Source organism: Haliaeetus albicilla, chromosome 5 (assembly GCF_947461875.1).
Source record: "Haliaeetus albicilla chromosome 5, bHalAlb1.1, whole genome shotgun sequence".
Taxonomy (NCBI): domain Eukaryota; kingdom Metazoa; phylum Chordata; class Aves; order Accipitriformes; family Accipitridae; genus Haliaeetus; species Haliaeetus albicilla.
Genome location: NC_091487.1, coordinates 41,803,585 through 41,821,256, shown reverse-complemented (window position 1 = coordinate 41,821,256; position 17,672 = coordinate 41,803,585). Strand labels below are relative to the sequence as shown.

At 41.0% G+C, this 17,672-nt stretch overlaps 1 protein-coding gene across 1 annotated transcript in view; it reads right to left on the bottom strand.

Annotated features, from left to right (window-relative positions):
- LOC104319649 (cytosolic phospholipase A2 epsilon-like) overlaps window positions 1-17,441 on the bottom strand; it is a 38,700-nt gene extending 21,259 nt beyond the window's left edge. Inside the window, exons 1-3 of the mRNA XM_069784391.1 lie at window positions 17,321-17,441; window positions 16,885-16,971; window positions 9,636-9,708 (exon numbers count right to left, since the gene is read on the bottom strand). Of these exons, the coding sequence (XP_069640492.1) occupies window positions 9,636-9,708; window positions 16,885-16,971; window positions 17,321-17,347 (187 nt within the window). The 5' untranslated portion in view covers window positions 17,348-17,441. The remainder of the gene's footprint in view (window positions 1-9,635; window positions 9,709-16,884; window positions 16,972-17,320) is intronic.
- Between the last annotated feature and the right edge of the window lie 231 nt (window positions 17,442-17,672).

The window sequence follows — 17,672 nt, the reverse complement described above, 5'->3', positions numbered from 1 at the left end:
AATCAGGTCTGAGTCTGATTGAGATAATAAATGTCTGGCATACCTGGTTATTAATGCTTCACGATGGAAAATTAATTATTCCAGCTACCTAGAGCATTGCGTCCTCAGGTGGGGTAGGAAGGGAGAGGCCTACCAGCAGTACAGTTGCTTTTTCAGGAGGTCAATAGGTAGCTGGAGCCTTTTCCCAGTGTTTGCTGATGCCTAAAAGACCTGGAAGCTATTTCCTACTCCACATCTCTTCCCAGGAAAAACGAAGTGGCAGAAAGAATTTGGATCTTGTGGATGAAGGGAGTAAGCCTGCACTTACTATAAGGGATTATCTCCTATAGATCATGAACCAAGCAAACACCAAAGAGATTCCCAGACCTTGGACAGGAACTTTTCCAGCGGCAGCTGGAAGGGCTGATCCATCCTGTTGTATAAACGCAGGCTTTGGTGAAAAAAAAAAAGAGAAGGGGAGAAGTCTGGTCCCATGGCAGTCAATAGAGGTAACTACTTCATGAGCAGAGAGACAAAACTTACTATCTGTAAGCACGGCACAGGTTTGAGTCAGTTCCTCAAGGTTAAAAGAGTTCATCCTGGTGTTTTTGTTCAGGGTATCAGATACATTGCTTTGGGAAATCTTGCCTAAATATGAAGTGTTGCCTGAAATCCAGAGGCCCTGTGTCTGGGACATCCCCAGAGGATGATGCCTGTAGAGCAGGGATAGTACCAGGTAACTCTTCATGCTGAATCTGAAGGAACTTCTTGACACTGCTGGGACTTTTCCCTCATGAAGGATGTAGGTTGCCTTTCTATCTTTAAAATTATTTCCACAGACGACATTTCAGCATCTCAGATTTTTACATAATTGAAGTGACAGGATAATATGTTGACTTTGGTGATTACCAGTGTAATATTCAATTTACAACGTACAGGAGGGCTGGGATTACCCATCTATTTGATAACTGAAATATTTCCCCTCACTGTGCTGTCTGACAGCCAGCCGAGCTGTGATGTACTTGTCCGGATGAGTGGTATTGCTGGCTCTGACCTATAGTTTCTCAAGAGCACATAGGAAGCCTGTACAAAAGCAAAGAATCAAATGTGGCTTCAGGCAGTCTAGACCATCCCACCTTTCATTAACACACTTATCACTGTCAATCTCAAGTGTTATGAAAACACAAGTCCAGTGTGCCCAAAATCACCAAAGTGGCTGAGATGGGACATAATTCAGAAATGTTAAACTGATCTGAGACATAATTTCTCTCCTTTTTGGCTTCCGGCCATCGCAGGGTACAGGAACGACACATTTCTGTATTTTTGCTGTAGTTGCAAAGGCCAGTTCTTTTCTTTTCCTTTTTGATTCTTAATGAAAACCAAAATGCTCTATCCTTTTTAAAATTCCAGCTCTCAACTACACAGTGTATAAAACGAGATTTGTGATAGAACTGAGAAAGCTGGCAGTGCTAAAACTCTGAGTCAAGCATGAATGAATGTCTTTTGTTACTGTTTCATCTGGAATTTACTGATTTGCTGGAGTGTTTTCTTTGACAAAACATTTTCATGAGGCTACTTTCTAAAATTATTTTTCCATATGTGTTTTGCTTTCACAAATACTTACTTAAAATAAGCTATTGACAATTCTTTGTCAAACTGATGAAGTACAGGCTAGATAAATGGACAGTGAGGTAGATTAACAACTGGCTGAACTGCCATGCTCAAAGGATTGTGATCAGCAGCACAAAGTCCAGGATGGAGGCCAGTTACTAGTGGTATACCCCAGGGGCTGATACTGGGGCCCAATGCTGTTTAACATCTTTTTATTAACAATGTGAGTGGTGGGACAGAACACACCTTGAGCAAGTTGGCAGATGGTACAAAACTTGGAGGAGTGGTTGACACACCAGATGTCTGTTCTGCCATTCAGAGGGACCTGGACAGGCTAGAGAACTGGGCTGACATGAGCCTCGTGAAGTTCAGCAAGGGAAATGCAAAGTCCTACACATGAGGAGGAATAACCTCATGCACCAGGACAGGCTGGGGACTGGCCAGCGGGAAAAGCAGCTCTGCAGAGAAAGACCTGTGCATTTTGGTGGACATCAGGTTAAACATGAGCCAGCAATGTGCCCTTGTGGGAAACAAGGCCAACAGCCTCCTGGGCTGTATTAGGAGGAGTGTTGCCAGCAGGTGGAGAGTGATCCTTCCTCTCAACTCAGCACTGGCAAGGCCACATTTCTGGGTTTCCCAGTACAAGAGAGTTAAGGATGTACTTGAGTCATCCTAGCAAAAATCCATAAAGAAGATGGGGGCATTGGAGCATCTGCCATATGGGGAGAAACTGAGAGAGCTGGGACTTTTCACCCTGGAGTAGAGAGTGCTCAGGGGGATCTATCAAAGTATATCAATACCTGATTGGGGGCACGGGAGAGGGAAACAAAGAAGTCAGTGTCCGACTCTTCTTGGTAGTGCCCAGTGAAAGGTAAGAGGCAATAGACGCAAACCAAAACACAGGAAATCCCATTTAAACATGAAGAATTTTTTTTTTTTTAACATGAGGGTGGTCAAACACTAGCATAGGTTGCCCAAAGGAGGTTGTGAAGTCTCTATCCTTGGAGATGTTCAAAACCCAACTGGACATGGCTCTGAGCAACCTGCTGTAGCTGACCCTGCTTTGAGCAGAGGACTGGACTGGATGATCTCCAGAGGTGTCTTCACACCTCAGCCACTCTATGTGATTCTGCAATATCAAGGCTAGCTGGTCACAGACAAATTACATATAATTGTTAGTAACTACTGAGTGCAAATTTGACCTTGAAGATGAGGTGAGGTGAAACCACTAGGACAAAGCACATCTTCCTCCCATGGAGAAAGGGGACTATACCATATGTGGTTTTGCCACAGTTCATCTACAGTCCCCACTGATGGGCTGAGGTTATTGTTTCCCATAAAATTCCTGTGATTTTCTCTATTTTCCTTGAATTGTACAGACAGTATCAGCTATTCCTCATGCTGTGACTCTAACTGAGCTTATGTATTTCTGTAGAAGTAGCAGTTCACTTGAAGCCAGGCTAAGCTGTGAGGTGAACAGTGGGACAAATAAAAAGTAACAGGTATTTGGATGTCTGCTGAATACTATGAAGACTATGATACCCTCATTACATGGGAGCACTTGGAATAACTAACCAGCTTTTTTTGCTCCCTCTCATCCCTGAAAAAAGCGTACAAGAGACCTACTGAAAATCTTCCAGTTTATTCATTGCTACCTGGGAGAAATGGTATTTGCATTTTCTTCATGCTCCAATTTTAATGCAATAGCGGGGCATCATTAGCAATTTCATGCCATGCCAGGCCCTTACTTCAGTGCACGTGTTGCAACTTCATTCCCTGATGACATAAAGTCACCCCATGTGGATGCTGAGACATCTGAACTCACAGTCTCTTTGGAAGTAAGCACTAAGTGACCCTGCTATCCTTTTCCAATTTTTAACTTTAGATTCAATTGCATTTGTGCGTTGGTGGGACTGTTTCTTATCTCTGTCTTCAAGCTAAAGATAGGCTAAAAATTTAGGACTGAACACAAAAGTTCAGAACTGCAGCCAGCTATTTGCTGCTCTGTGAGAGTACAGTCCTGTGACATGATCCTGAAATGAACCATCACGTTCTAAAAGCATTCATCTCCATCACAAGAAAGAAGAAAATTACAGCACTGAAAAACCAAGCATACAAGAAAAACTAGTCTTGTAAGAACAATGAACATAAACTATAAAACTCATCTGTCTTGTTACTGCATTTCATAACACCAAAAAAAAGAAATAATTTTCTCCTAGTGAATTCCTCTCCACCTGCACAGACAGGTTCTCCTTGAATCCTAGTTTACTACAGTTCACCTAAAAGGAGGAGGAGAGCCACTCCCATTTCTCAATCAATAGACATGGTCTCCAGGGACATTTTCCCTCACCAGCATAGTATGATGCAAACAATATTAAGAAGTTACCTCCAACTGCTGCCTGTCTGAGAGCTGATTTGAACTGAACTCGGTCCTCTACAAGAATCCACATGCAACACTCATCTGTAAGCGTAATATTACTCTCTGTAGCTCGCTTGTGGAAATAACAAAAGCTCATAGATCTACTGTGCTTAATCAGTGATGTCCTTTACCAGGAATGGACGGAGTCCCTGTGTGAATGACCCCTCCACCCAGTCCAGCCATTTAAGTTTTGTGGCAAAGTAGGATTTGCTCCCTGGAGCACAGATTCATTGGGTGCAGTACCTGCTGCAGTCACAGAGCAAAGCTTTCACACCCTAGGTCACCTCTACCTCCTGCACCACCAGCACCACTTGCATCCTTGGGGCAGGGCTGTGAGTATCACCTGCACTAAGCGTATTTTCACTAATTTGCTTGAATTTATTTTCCATAGCAAAAATAACCCCTGATGTCTCTGGAGAAATGCTCTGATTTGCAAAAACTCCAGGTGTATCACCCCAGAACTGACTTACTTCTTTAAATGGATAAATTAAGAGTTTTCACAAAATAATTTCATAAGCTGGGAGAGGAGAAAGTCTCTGAGCTCCTCTTTGATAAATATGCAAGTTCTCTCTTCATGCAAAGATGAAAACCAAAAGGAAAATCCAACAACAAAAGGAAGGGCAAAGGGAGAGGCATTATTGTTCTGACCTCCCAGCTAAGACCAACAGGTTTCCTTCCACAGCTAAGACAGCTTCCACATGCACCCGATTTCTATAGTTAGAGAATATACCTGGTAAGCACAGTCACGTTTCAACCCCCCTAAGGTTTTGCCTTGTCCTGCTGCAGCTCTGGCAGCTGCAACCCAGGGATCCCCCTACCCACAGCCTCTTGAACTGGCAGGACAACACCTATCAGAGAAGTTACTGTCTCTGGGATGAAAGCACCTGTCAGCCTGAAATTCACTCCAAGTACTTTCTCACTGGGACATACAGCTCAAATTCACCTCTGCAGTCCAGGTAGAGTGTTGCAAACACCCAGGTCAAGCCAGACCTGACACCTGCCCTCTTCACCCCTGATGCATTAACAAGCCCAAATGCTCTCCAGTAGCAAAGGTCAGCTCTTGATATGTGGGATCAACTGGTACCTGTGTAGGCTGCCATGGTTTCAGAGAGCACTCTTGTCACAGAGACCTCTTTACTCAGGTCTTCAGGGTTATGCAAGACCCAGTGGAGTCCAAGAGAGTTTCGCTCTTCCATATTGTACTAAATTGTAGCAGGGACGGCCACATCGCTGTGGGTCTGTGTCACCGGCATTGCCTGAGGACCTGGGAGAGGTCTGCTTCCACTCTCGGTGCCTCAGGGCAATTCCCCTCTGTGCTTGGGCTTCAGGTGTGCCAGATGAGGCAGATCCCCTCACTGATCATCTGTTTGTCTGTGGGATTGGGGTAAGGGTGTCAGCGCTGGCTGTGGGCTTTAGGGGCTGCAATCAAACAGCAAGTAAACGCTAATGATGGTAAAGGTGGGCCAGGCTGGGAGCTTGGTGCAGCTCTGTGTAGCCACCCAATAACTCATTTATTTAAGCAGTGCACCTGGAAGATGTTGGAAAGCCTGTGCCACCATGGTCCTCCTCTCCCATCACCTGGCTCCTTTCTCATCCTTTTGGGAAACAGAATCACTGGAAAGGGTGCTAGAAGCGAGGAAAGGAGCTAATACACCATTTCCCCCGCCACCTCATCCTGGCCAGAAATTCCTTCTACACATAGGGAATTCTCTAAGACAATTGACACCATTAACAGAGTCAGGAAACATAAGCTTTTGTAAAAGCATCTGGCACTAATCTCCAGCTGAAGAGGAGCAAATGAACACACCAATGACCAAAAAAGTCATTCTTTTACCCAAACCTGTCTGCAGTCTCCGACTGAGGAGGGGAACACCACCACAAAGCAGGTGCCAGACTGTAAAAGCCCCATAAACTTCACCAGAATTGCTTCCTTTCTAGCATGCCCACCACCTCCCCAGCCTAACTGCATACAGGTGTTGGAGCCTAGTGATGACACCCAGCGCCTGCAGAGCAGCAGGATGAGTGTAAGTGATTTTATCTGGGCACCCGCCTCTCTAGTGCCCACAGTGAGATCAGGGAGTGCCAGAAATGTGTGTTTGAGTCTGACCCATGATTACGAATTGGCATAAGGTTCAGTTAGAAACACAGTGAAAACTAATTAGCTCAGGTCTGCCAAGAGCATTTGCATACGATAAGACAGAAACCAGTTGTATGAAGTATGAAGCAGATGTCAGAGTTGAAAATTATCTAAGTATAGAGGAGCCCGCAAAAGTGGTGGAGCGACTGTAAGTATATGAAAAGGGCTAATTGATCCATTGAGGAGGAGCAGGGTGCTTTCTTTTTGTTTTAATTTTTTTCTTTGTGTGAAAACTTATGCAATTATTGGCAAGCTCCACCAGCAAGTGTTGTCTACAGGCAAAGGTGTAACATCAGATTTCAGGATAAGCTGGGACTCCATCCCAGTCTTGCAAAACACACATCCCACAGGTCTTGAGGTACATGTTTAAAAAACAGCCAAGAGAAGCTGGGTGCACTCAATAGCGAGGAATGTCAGTGGAAGCATATAGAAAGCGCCATTCACTGAAGCCAGGATTTGGCAAGTAAGTCAGGGAAAAAAAATAAGGAGTCTAATGGCCAAAGGACGTGGTGTGACTGCACTTGCAACAAATGGATTGAAAATGAGGGAAATGGAGCATGTTTTAGCCAAGTGGAGGTGAACAGAAACTCAAGCGAGCAGATAACCGCATGCTTAGAAAAGATGGGAAGCCAGCATGCGGGCACAAAAAGCAAGTCATAGAAGCTGCTGCACTTGGTTGGAAAGGTGGCTTGTTCCTGGATTTGATACTTGGAAGATGAAAATCTAGGGAAATCTGAAATATGTTATCACAAAAATTGTCAACCTTCCACTGATATCTTAGTCAGATAGCACCTGTATCAGCTGCTTACAATCCATTTTCAGGGGAAAAGATCATATTGCTGAGACAAGGCTAGGTAAACATAATTTTCTAATTGTCATCAGCACACGTTAGCATGTGTAACTATTCTAGTTTTCTGATACTTCAAATACTTTCAAGTGTCAAAACCAAAACATTAAGCTAAAAGGACATTGGTATCAGTACAAAATCAAGCACTTAAAAATTACAAGATACCTTTTTGCATAGTAATGAAGTATTTAAATCACTTCGTATCACACTATTTTTCCTGGGAGACCAGCTTCTTTGAGAGCACAGGCAGGTTGCTGCTCAGTCATCAGAGCTATTTAATAGTTTATCTTCCTTGTTCAATGGTATGGTGGTTTACTGTGCTCCATTATGGTATGACATCCTTAAGAAACAGGCCCAAAGTCACAATGTACCTGGGGAATTACCAACAGAGAGAAAGACATCCTTTTCTTCACCTACTGGTCCCCAAATCTTGTTTACCGGTAACTAACAAAAGAATCTGAAGATACTTCTCACTGTTTCCAGAACTTACCTCGCTTCTTAAATTAGGATCCCTCTACACATAGTAAGAGACAACCCCTTTCAAAATAAGCACATCATCTAAATAGACGAGAGAGAAAATGTGTGGAAGAAGATATTCTGTTATCCATGTTTTATAGATAGGGCAACAGAGGCACAGAGTGTTTGGGTGACTTGCCTAAACTTACACAAGTCTGTTGGCAGAGCTAAAAACTGAGCCCACATATCTTGGTCCCTACTCCAGAAATGTACATTTTGGTGACAATGGGAATTTTCCAAATGTCTGCATCTCATTATGGAAGAATTCTTCTGAAATCCCACTGTCCTCAGGATGGAGGACAAGATCATAACAGTAACACTATTTTCTGAGAACGCAGCATCATTTTACTTTGTGCAATCCCTTTGCCTAAGCCGGTGAATCATGATTCTTATCTTGTCATTCAATTTCCATTCTAGATCAAAGGTGATGCTAAAAGAAATTAAATCAGCACTTCAAAGGAATGAAGGTAAGGTCTTGCACATATGTGCAGTGTTTCACAGCTGTGAAAAAGAATAGAAATTAATTTGACCTTCTTTGCTATGCTATGATATTTCTTCTATTGTCTGCAACCCAGTATTACAGAACATGTGAACTAAACACTTCTCTCCGTTTGGTTGGAAAATTAACAATGGTGACATCTATGTTCTTGAAGCACCAAAGTGATTGGAATACAAAAAGGTGATTGAGGAATTTTCTTTGTAGAATATTGTTCCCTCAGAAGATGAAGATAAAAACAAATGGTAGCATTTGGGGTGAAAAAGTTGCCATCTCTGAATTATCCAGTGGAAATCAAGTAATGCTTACGTGGAGAAAACAAGAAGATATCCTGCCATGTCCTTAGCCTTCCTCAAAGTCTGTCTAATGACTTACTGGCTCACAGAAAGATGGACCTTTAGAGCTGCTTGCCCGCTAGCAAGGATTCTAGTCCAAAGTAGCATTCTGAAGCAAAACCTGTTAGGGTTTCCAGGCCAAAGTAATCTGGAGTGGAGCTGCTGCTTCACTAGCAGCGTGGGGCACCTCATCTTATATCTTTGGAAAAGTTGTGCCTGTCATTGTCTGAGTTTCTAACTTCAGGGAGTGTATCAAGACAATCTGAGAGTCCTTGACATGCAGTGTACAGACATTTCCTCTGACAGCTTTGATAACTACACCTAAGCCACCACATTTTGGAGTACCATAGCTAAAGGATTGCCTCTTGATCTGTGCAAACAGCAATTGTAAATGACTTTTCACTTTGATGGATCCTCTAGTTGTACTAAAAATACTAAAAAGTGGGAAGACAGAGGAGAGGGGTAACATGTTATGTGAAATGTTGGGCAGTGGAGAGGCTGTGGTATTAGTGAACTGCAGCACAATGTCCCAAAAAGGAAAGAAAATGCACAGCAAAGAGAGGAAGAACAGTATAGTAAAGGGATATGCAAAACTGTGGTTATTACTGACCTGCCAAGTTCATGAGGCACATGTAGGAATGGCAGGAGAAAATTCTCCAGAGAAAAACCTCTGTAGAAGTGGAGCACCAGGTAAGGGCTGGCCAAATGCCACACATTTTCAGAACACTTCGCATGTAAGCTCTAACATACCATGTACTACAGTCCCCAAAAGGTTTTGGTTACACATCTTTCAGTGAGGGGCAAGAGTCAGAAACATCCATAACAACATGGCTGGCTCAGGATATGTACACTATACATCTCACTGAACTTCTGAGATGCAGTGGGGCTCTTCAGAGCAAAGAATTATGAGCAATTGATGTGTAAAGATTTCAGCCTTGTATTCTATGTATTTGTTATAGACATGGGATATGAACACCTTGGTATTAAAACTGGTGTTAGGATATTTTCACACCTCTGAAATAGCCAACTTGTCTGTGCTTTGCTGACTGATGAAAGTCTTAAAGATTTAGTCACTTCCCTACCTGGCATTGACCTGTTGCTGAATTCTTAAACCCCAAACAACAGAGAACCTTTGAGATTGTAAATAGATACTCTGTGGCAGAAATTGGCTTTGATTGTGATTTCTTAGCTCCTATGATTTGTGTGTTTTGCATTTGTGCAGTGGCTAGCACAAGCAGGGGCTGATCCAGTAATTTTAGAACTCTATAATGTCAGTAAGAAAATCTGGTACTTACAAAAATCTGCCTGATGAGCATTTCTCAACTTTATGATTCTTACAGTGAGCAGGGAGTAAGGTGACATTTCCTCCTGCTGAAAAAAATAACAAAGGAGATGTGCTTTAAAGTTTGGGATATGTGTATTTATTGTAATGACAACCAAACACTGAAAGGAACCCAGGTTCTGCTGAAGCCATCTCTTCCAGTTGGCATCACAGCAAAAATACAATAGGCAACAAAATGCACTTTTTCCACAAACCTAATCAGCCCCTAAAGTCTGCAGTCACCGAAGCATACAAACAGAAAGCATGGAAGGAGAGGATGAATAGGAAAGTGGAGACAGGAGGTAAATAAGCTGAGAAAGTTCAGTTAGCCAGCTACATTAAATCATACATGTAGTCATCAGCATCCAATATGATAACACAAAATTCAGTGATTCACAAATCAGAAATGCTCCAATTTTGGTTGAAAAAAAAAAGAAGGCTCTTTTTAGGTTTTCTCACTTGTTTTTAAAAGAATCATTTTCATGATGGAAGGGTGTCTAAGGATTAGTATTAGCACCTTAGGGAATGTCTCAGGCCACCAGGGCAATACAGAGCTTTGGACAAACATTCCTAGCTTGCTTTGTGGGAACAGAAGTTTTCCTTACCCAATGTGGTTAGCTGATTGATAGACATGGAGTAGTATAACAAAGTACATGGTTTTGACTACAATCCATCTCAAAGAAGGCTATCTCCAATTCCTTGTTGAAGATGCTAGGCTTTCACAGGTCTGTAAAAGTTTTGACAATCACATGTGCTTTAGGGATTTTTACATCTTCAGAGAACATGTCCATCATGTCCAGCAACAGCAGCTAGAGCAACCAGGGTACCAGCAGAAAGATGCAGAAAATGGGCAAAGTTTGCTATGGCTGCAGCATAGATAGCTGTCTGGATTCCCTGACTGTGGGAACATTTGTGGAAGATTTGTCAAAATAGCTGAAATTTACAGAAAGGAAAGAGAGTTGCACCATGGTTGTACACAACAGACTGAATGAAAAGGGTGAATCAGCACCGCGAATGGCTACCTGTATCATAGTTTAGGAATAGAAGCAGAAGAAAGGGAAGAATTTCAGAAATTTCAGACTATATTGAGTAATAATTCCCAAGCTGATGTGTGATTATAATAGGAACAGGTCTCATTAGTTAGTTGGGGTAACACAGCAAGACTGCAGTGAATGCCAGAGGAGAAGGGTCTGCACAAGAAAGAAAATACTCTTTCAAAGTCTGTCAAAACCTGAGGGCTGACTGCATACAAAGATGTTATCAGCAGATTCTGTACTGGCTACCTCCAATGACAGGGGAAGATATAAACAGTATAACATATATATTAAAAAGCAACCTTGAAAGAGTAAGGTTATGGAATAATAATTATTTTTTGAAGGACTTCTGAGTAAAGCATCAATAAAACCAAAATGTTATAGCATTAAAATGAGGTAGATTTGGGAGTAGGGAAGTGTTAGTTTGCAGTTCTAATAGCAAGGGTCTGTGGAAATTATAAAATGACCAAACTAATTATGATGACACTTGTAGATTTGCAGAAAGATATTCAGCCAAATAATACTGAAGGCATAGTATGTATCAGGGTCAAGCAATAGGGGCCACTTCAGTGATGTGGAGGCCTGATGGTAGTCACTCATATTCAGGAAGAGTTCAGGGAGGAGTTGAGATAATGGCAGAAGGCAAATAGATCAGTAATTCTTACTAAAGTCACCTCACAAAACAACAATAACAACAACAAAAGGTGGCCAAAGTAAGAAGCTGTTGTGAAAGGTAATGACTAAAAGTTTGAAAATATTATCTGAAGTGAAAATGGATGATGAAGATGATGAAATAATTAGGCAATGTTATCTATTTTCTGAGAAACATCAATTAAAATAACAGGGAGAAACTCTGGAGTGAAATAAGAGAAAGCACGTTCACAGGTGCTGCTACTGTGACAAAAGTCAAAGACTGCTGAAAAGGTCAAAGTATAAGAAATCAGTGAGACAAGACAGTACATCAGCTGAAGTGTGTAAAGCATTGAACCACGGGGAATTCATCATGACAAAATCTAGCTTAACCTCCCAAACCATTTCCATCTCTATGAGGAAGACAGACATGAAGGTCATAAAAGGAATTTGCAAAAAAATTGCAGTAATTCTCAAGCTATGAAATTATCCAATGAAATGGCAAGAATGAATTTTTCAGAAAATGCTGGGTAATTTAAAGGCATATTAAAATAAAAGTTAACCAGTTAACCATAAAGCTTTTCCCATGAGCTCAAGCTTATAATCAGGAATCATGTCAGAATATTTTCAGTAAGTGGACTAGTTAAAATGCTAATACTTTTTGCTGTGAGGTAAAGAAGCAGCACACCCATAACAAGAGGGCTATTAAGTGCTGAACAAACGCATTCTCTTTATCAGGCTATAAGGGGTAGAAGATCTTGGCTTCTGGGTGGGTGTATTCCAAAACTAAATAGGAAGTTAATCACTGTTGCTTAAAGTCATATGTAGGGCACAGGATATTTTATAGGGCTGTTTGTTCAGGGAAGCTAAGATCTCAGCATTATCAGAATCTGGGCTGAGCCAGCTCCACACTATTGTTTCAACCATTATTGTTAGACCATTCCTTTTTCATCGCCAAGGAATAACTCCATGTCTTCTTACCTCAACCTGTTTTGTTCTTAAAGAACAAACACTCATTGGGTGTGTTCATTTGTTTGTATACCTTTGTCAAAAATAGTACTTAAATTAGAGAAACATAAAAACTTCAGCAGAGATATCTCAGGGGAAATAAAGGAAAGAGTTAAAGGAATCACATTTAGTGTTGGTGCTCTCTTTGCCTTCTTTAATGGCATCAGTCCTTCAGCCAGCACTTTGGAACATGTATTTTTAAAGATTGTCAGAGATGTGCATGAACTACCATGACTTTTTAAGAGGTAGAGTGACAGAAAGAGAAACAAGCGTGGGTTCTGCAAAGACACGTTTACACCAAGCCACTGGCTGTGCGCTCATTCCCGAGTGCCATTGCAGCAGACTAGAGTACAGGTTATGTGAAGAATGTATCACAAGAACCTCATACTTTGCATGCAAATGAAGACAAACTGATAAGAGACCTAGAGTATGGGAGGGCTGTATTAGGAAGGAAAAAAACCCCAAACCCTGAAACAATAGAACATACCCAGTGTTTCCATGAAGAACAGCAAGATGCTACACAGATTAGATAGTGTCAAAGGTTATGCAAGGGTTCAAACACCTAATTTCATGTGGAATCATGGTGAGAAAGTGGATGGGGATATTTGGTGCCACAGGAAGATGTCTTGGTGTAAAGAGGAGTTTAGTTAAATTTGAAGAGCTTGCCAAGGGAACAATAGGGGAGAGTACCCTATCAGCCATAATGTACAGATTAGAAATTTGATTGAATGAGAAGCAAGAATTATTTCTCACCTCCACGAGGAGAGCTCTGAGTAGGGGCTGTGTAAGAGAAAAGCCAGTGAGCTGTGCAGGGGAACTCTGTGTACCAGGAGAAAAATCTCACTGTATTGCCTGAGAAAACTGAGTCCTGTGAGATACAGGCTATGTCAGCCAGAGCACACCCAGCATTCAGTCATGGAACAAAGACCACAAGAGAGAGAATGGAAAAAGACACTCAAGGAATTAAGAACAGAGGAAAGAGCTAGTGATGTGAACCTGAGAGATGCATTCAGTAAGTGTGTTTGGTAGCAGAGAACATGCAGCCAGGCAAGCCATGGCTGAGCTTCCCTCAGCCTAAGCCTTGCTCCCTGGGTCTATTCATTGGGTCAGCATGGTTTACTAGCAAAATCCCTGCTGGTATTAGCCTGCCCCCAAGAGTAATGATTACTTTAAATTCAAAGGAATAATGAAAACGCTAGTTTTATCTCCATATTCTCAACATTTTTACCAGCTAGGAAAGGGTTTTCACAGCACTCAGAACCAGTCTGTACTCTGAACCCCTCTCACTTTCTCTCAGTATAACACTCAGATGGCCATATTGTGCAAATCAAAGTCCTTCAGAAAAAAACCCAATCTGTTCTAGAAAACATTTTCATCCTCTCCTTAGGGCATCAAAGGAGGAACAATATTCAGTGATCAACATCATCATTTGAGACACCAATGCTTTTGAAGAGAACTGCTAACTATTAAGAGAACTATTAACTATAAAGCAAATCTCTGAGACAAATGAAAAGGAGACTTATCCTCCTTAGAGGAGGCAGTTAATGAAAAATTACTTCATCTAATACTTTTCTGATGGCCAAATGCCAGACATGAAAACTACTCCAGAAAATTCAAAGAGCAAAATAACATCTTCTTATAACCGAAGCTTAAGTCCCTGGTGCCATCAATGGAAGTCATGCACCTAAACAACTTTTCCCTCTAGTCATCATTTCATTGCAATAAGACATTGAACAACGCTAATAAACTAAAAAGTAAGTAAGTGTGTTGCTGCTGCTGATTATCACTTGTATTCCATTAAAAAAATGGTTAGTTCAGGGAGTTGGTAATGTAAACAACTATCCATGAGTGACTAATTATCATAAACAGCCAATTTCAGCACAAAATTTGCATTCCATATTAAGCCAGGAGTAACTCCTGATACCTAGAATAAGGAAAGTATTACCAAAATTTGAGAATCCGCAGTACAGAGATGAGCAAATCCTCTTGCAGTCCCCTCTAATAAAGATAAATCTGTGTACCCTGAACCTCTGAACTTAGCCCTGCAATGACAGAGTGATGGTCAGACTGAACAGCCTTCCTTAAAGGCTCATTGTTACCCCTGAAAAAGGTGACCTTACATGACACACTTCAATCACAGATACTTTTTTTAAGAGGGAAGGGAGACAGGGCCCTTGGTAACGTTGTGGCTTTTTCTAGCTTTGCAGCAAACCGTTAAGGAATGTACATCATTTTATGTGTATCACTTGCATAAATCAAAAACTGATTAAAATTCTCCTAGTTCTTCTCTGGTTTCAGATTTTGTGTCCAGCTGAATACTTTGGTGAGCCTCCCAGCCCTGTGTTAATACTACTAATCTTGAGCTGAGATTATGCTTCCTAGTTTCTTGCTGTTTGCATTACTGTTTATAAGTTTTTAGTGCATTCACAGATGATGAGCCAACAACTATTTTTTAAGCTGATAATTTGCCAAGGAAAATACCATTAGTTTTTTTTAATTTTGGAAATAACAAATTATTCTCTATAAGACAATGCACTAAAAAATAATATCCAGTGATAAATTTTCTAGATTTAATGTAATTATGGGCTACCTTACTCACAGCTATTTATGATCTTCCTTTAGCATGTTTCATCTTTCTTGTATTCATGTGTAGGGTGCTAGAAGGCAAACTGTCAACTCAGGACTCCCTGAAATAGTTAAAGAGATGCTGTCTTGATGCTCCTATCCATTTTAAAATATGAAAGAGGTTTCACAAAGTTGTTACATTTTCCTGAAAACTTAGCAGTGGGGCATACTTGGCTTTACACTGTAGGTAGGCAACACAGCTAAATTCCATGTGCAGCCCCTGGGCATGTTTTTCTAAACCCAATCCAGTAACTATTCAGTTTATCACACAGCTACCCAAAGTCCTCTCAAACTGAAGCAAGTACTTCGGCAAATATTTGAGCATTAGCATTAAGGAAAGCTTTGCACCTGTTTACTTGTTCTTGTAAGGATTATCCTTCTGTTGCAGATGGCAAGCTATGGCTTGCAAAAAATCAAGCGAATTACTGCAAGCTGCCCAGGAAACCCAATGCCAGTAAGAGGCAGGAATTGGCCAGCTTGCACAAGTCTGTGCCTTTAATGCCAATTTTCTGCCAAGCTTGATTACAGAGGAGAGAAAATCTATTCAAAAGGCAGGAGGCAAACAAAGAGTGTCTGAGAACGTCTTGGTAGTTAAACACCTATGGATAGCAAACAGAACTTTCAGAGGTTCATTTGATAAGGAGAAATTATGACAAGAACAATGAATTAAAGCTGTGGAAAGGGTCCCATAGCCCCTATATGCACAGGTTTATGGCCACAGGATCATTTTATGTTACTTTACATACATTCAAAAACATGTGCTGGATTCTAACAAGCTTTATATACATGTAACTACCTTAGCGGTGAAGAAGGATTGGATGCTTTTAGCCATGGATATTCTAAACCAGAACACAACTTCAGTATAAATACAGTAAATCATTACAAAAATGCTACAGAGATCCGGTCATTGCACTGTTTAATAGTTGCTTTTCCTGCTTTAGTACATTCCCTTGCTGAGCTTTAGCACACACACAGAGCAAATTATGAACACCTAAACAGCATGTCAGTTTTTGTTATGCTACTTCACCATTTACATCATTTCACACCCCACTGATAGAAATTAGTGTACAAAAAGGGTGACAAACTATCTGAAGAGCTGCCAGATTGCTACTAACAAGAAATCACTTTGATCAATCAGTTTGATAAAGTTGCGACATACATAAGCAAAAAAATGTTTGTAGTTTTCTATTGATTTGGAAGTCTGGTTGCACAAAAAAGAAATTAAACATACAGGTTTCCTATGAGCTATAGATACTTGAATCAAACACCATTTAAGATAACATCAAAAGTAAGTTAGCTTTTTGTTTGGAGCTGCCCTGCTTTTACTTTGAGGCAGCTTGACACAATGCATAGTCATCTGCAAGCTAACTGAGAGTGGAGACAAAAATCATCACTGATACAGCTGGTATGTGTTTGATGCAAATATATCTCTGTCACAGGCCCTGCAAAGGTTGCTAGAGTTGTTGTGCTTTTCTTGTGAAGAGTTGCACAGTGATCAAAGTGGGCATTTGTTCTGGAAATCGGCATTAATTACCAAAACCCAAAGGATCACCAACAACCATACTCTGACTTTCCAACACTGGCAACGTTCTCCTTTCATGCTGGGCTAAAACTCCATTAATGTCAATAGTGATAGACAGTATTAAAAGAAGGCCCATTTTAACAGTAAATTGACAACATTTTCCCTAAGGAATTTCTCTAAGGAATAAAACCATGAAAATAACACAATTTATGTAAATAAAGGAATGGAATAAAAAAATAATGGAATGCAGATGTTTCACCTAAAGAAAATTTTCTTTTGTGAAATATTCCTATTTCTAAATAAGCATATGAATCTTTAATAATCAGATTTGAAAAAAAAATCCTACCCTTCTCAAAAAAATATTGGTTTAGTCCCACCTATTTTTAGTTTGCTGAAGTTGGTACCTTAACATCAACGTCGCTTGGGGCTACGTAATGCATCATCCATTTTCTTTCTTCATTTTCCAAGGGGCTTGATTTGCTGCTTGAATGCTGTTGAGGGAGAGAGAATAAGGGATGAAAAAGAGAGTAAAGACCAATTTTTCTACTTATTTCAACTCCTCAATGTGGAATTGCAATGTGGAGCAAGCAGTTCACACCTCTTCATTGTTTGTGGTGGATAAAACAAATGTGCCAGGAAAACATCAGCTGTTTCTCTGCTATATGGAAAGATATTGACTCCAGGTCCTCGTAGCTGCAAATAGTCAAGGAAGGACAATCTTGTTTTCTTGGAGATTTCTGTCCTACAGGTATCAGTGGACTTGACCTGCTTATAGTCTGGTGAAAAATCTAAATCAAATACTCAGAGGCTCCTGCCAGGCTTGTTCTGTTTTCCACTTACCTGAGGAAAGGCAGAGGTTGAAGCCATTGCGATCGCTGCTGCATTAAAAGCAGGTGCTGTGAATGGCACCTGAATATTAGACTCCACAGTTGCCAGTGCCTCCTGAAACAAATTTACAGCCTTGAAGAGTGTCAGAAGTTGCAACAGGTGTTTTACTACATTGAGTCAGAGCTCCACCCTTCCATGATTTCTGAAACTGGAAAATTTCCCACCCCCATTACTTGTCTAAAGAGCATGTCTGTTGTAAGTTGTGAACGTTCATATCTGCAGGTCTTGTGACTGAGTAGAGCATGCTGAGAGACCAAATTATTCCCACCTGGGGGCTCATGGAAATGCAGTAACAGCAATAACC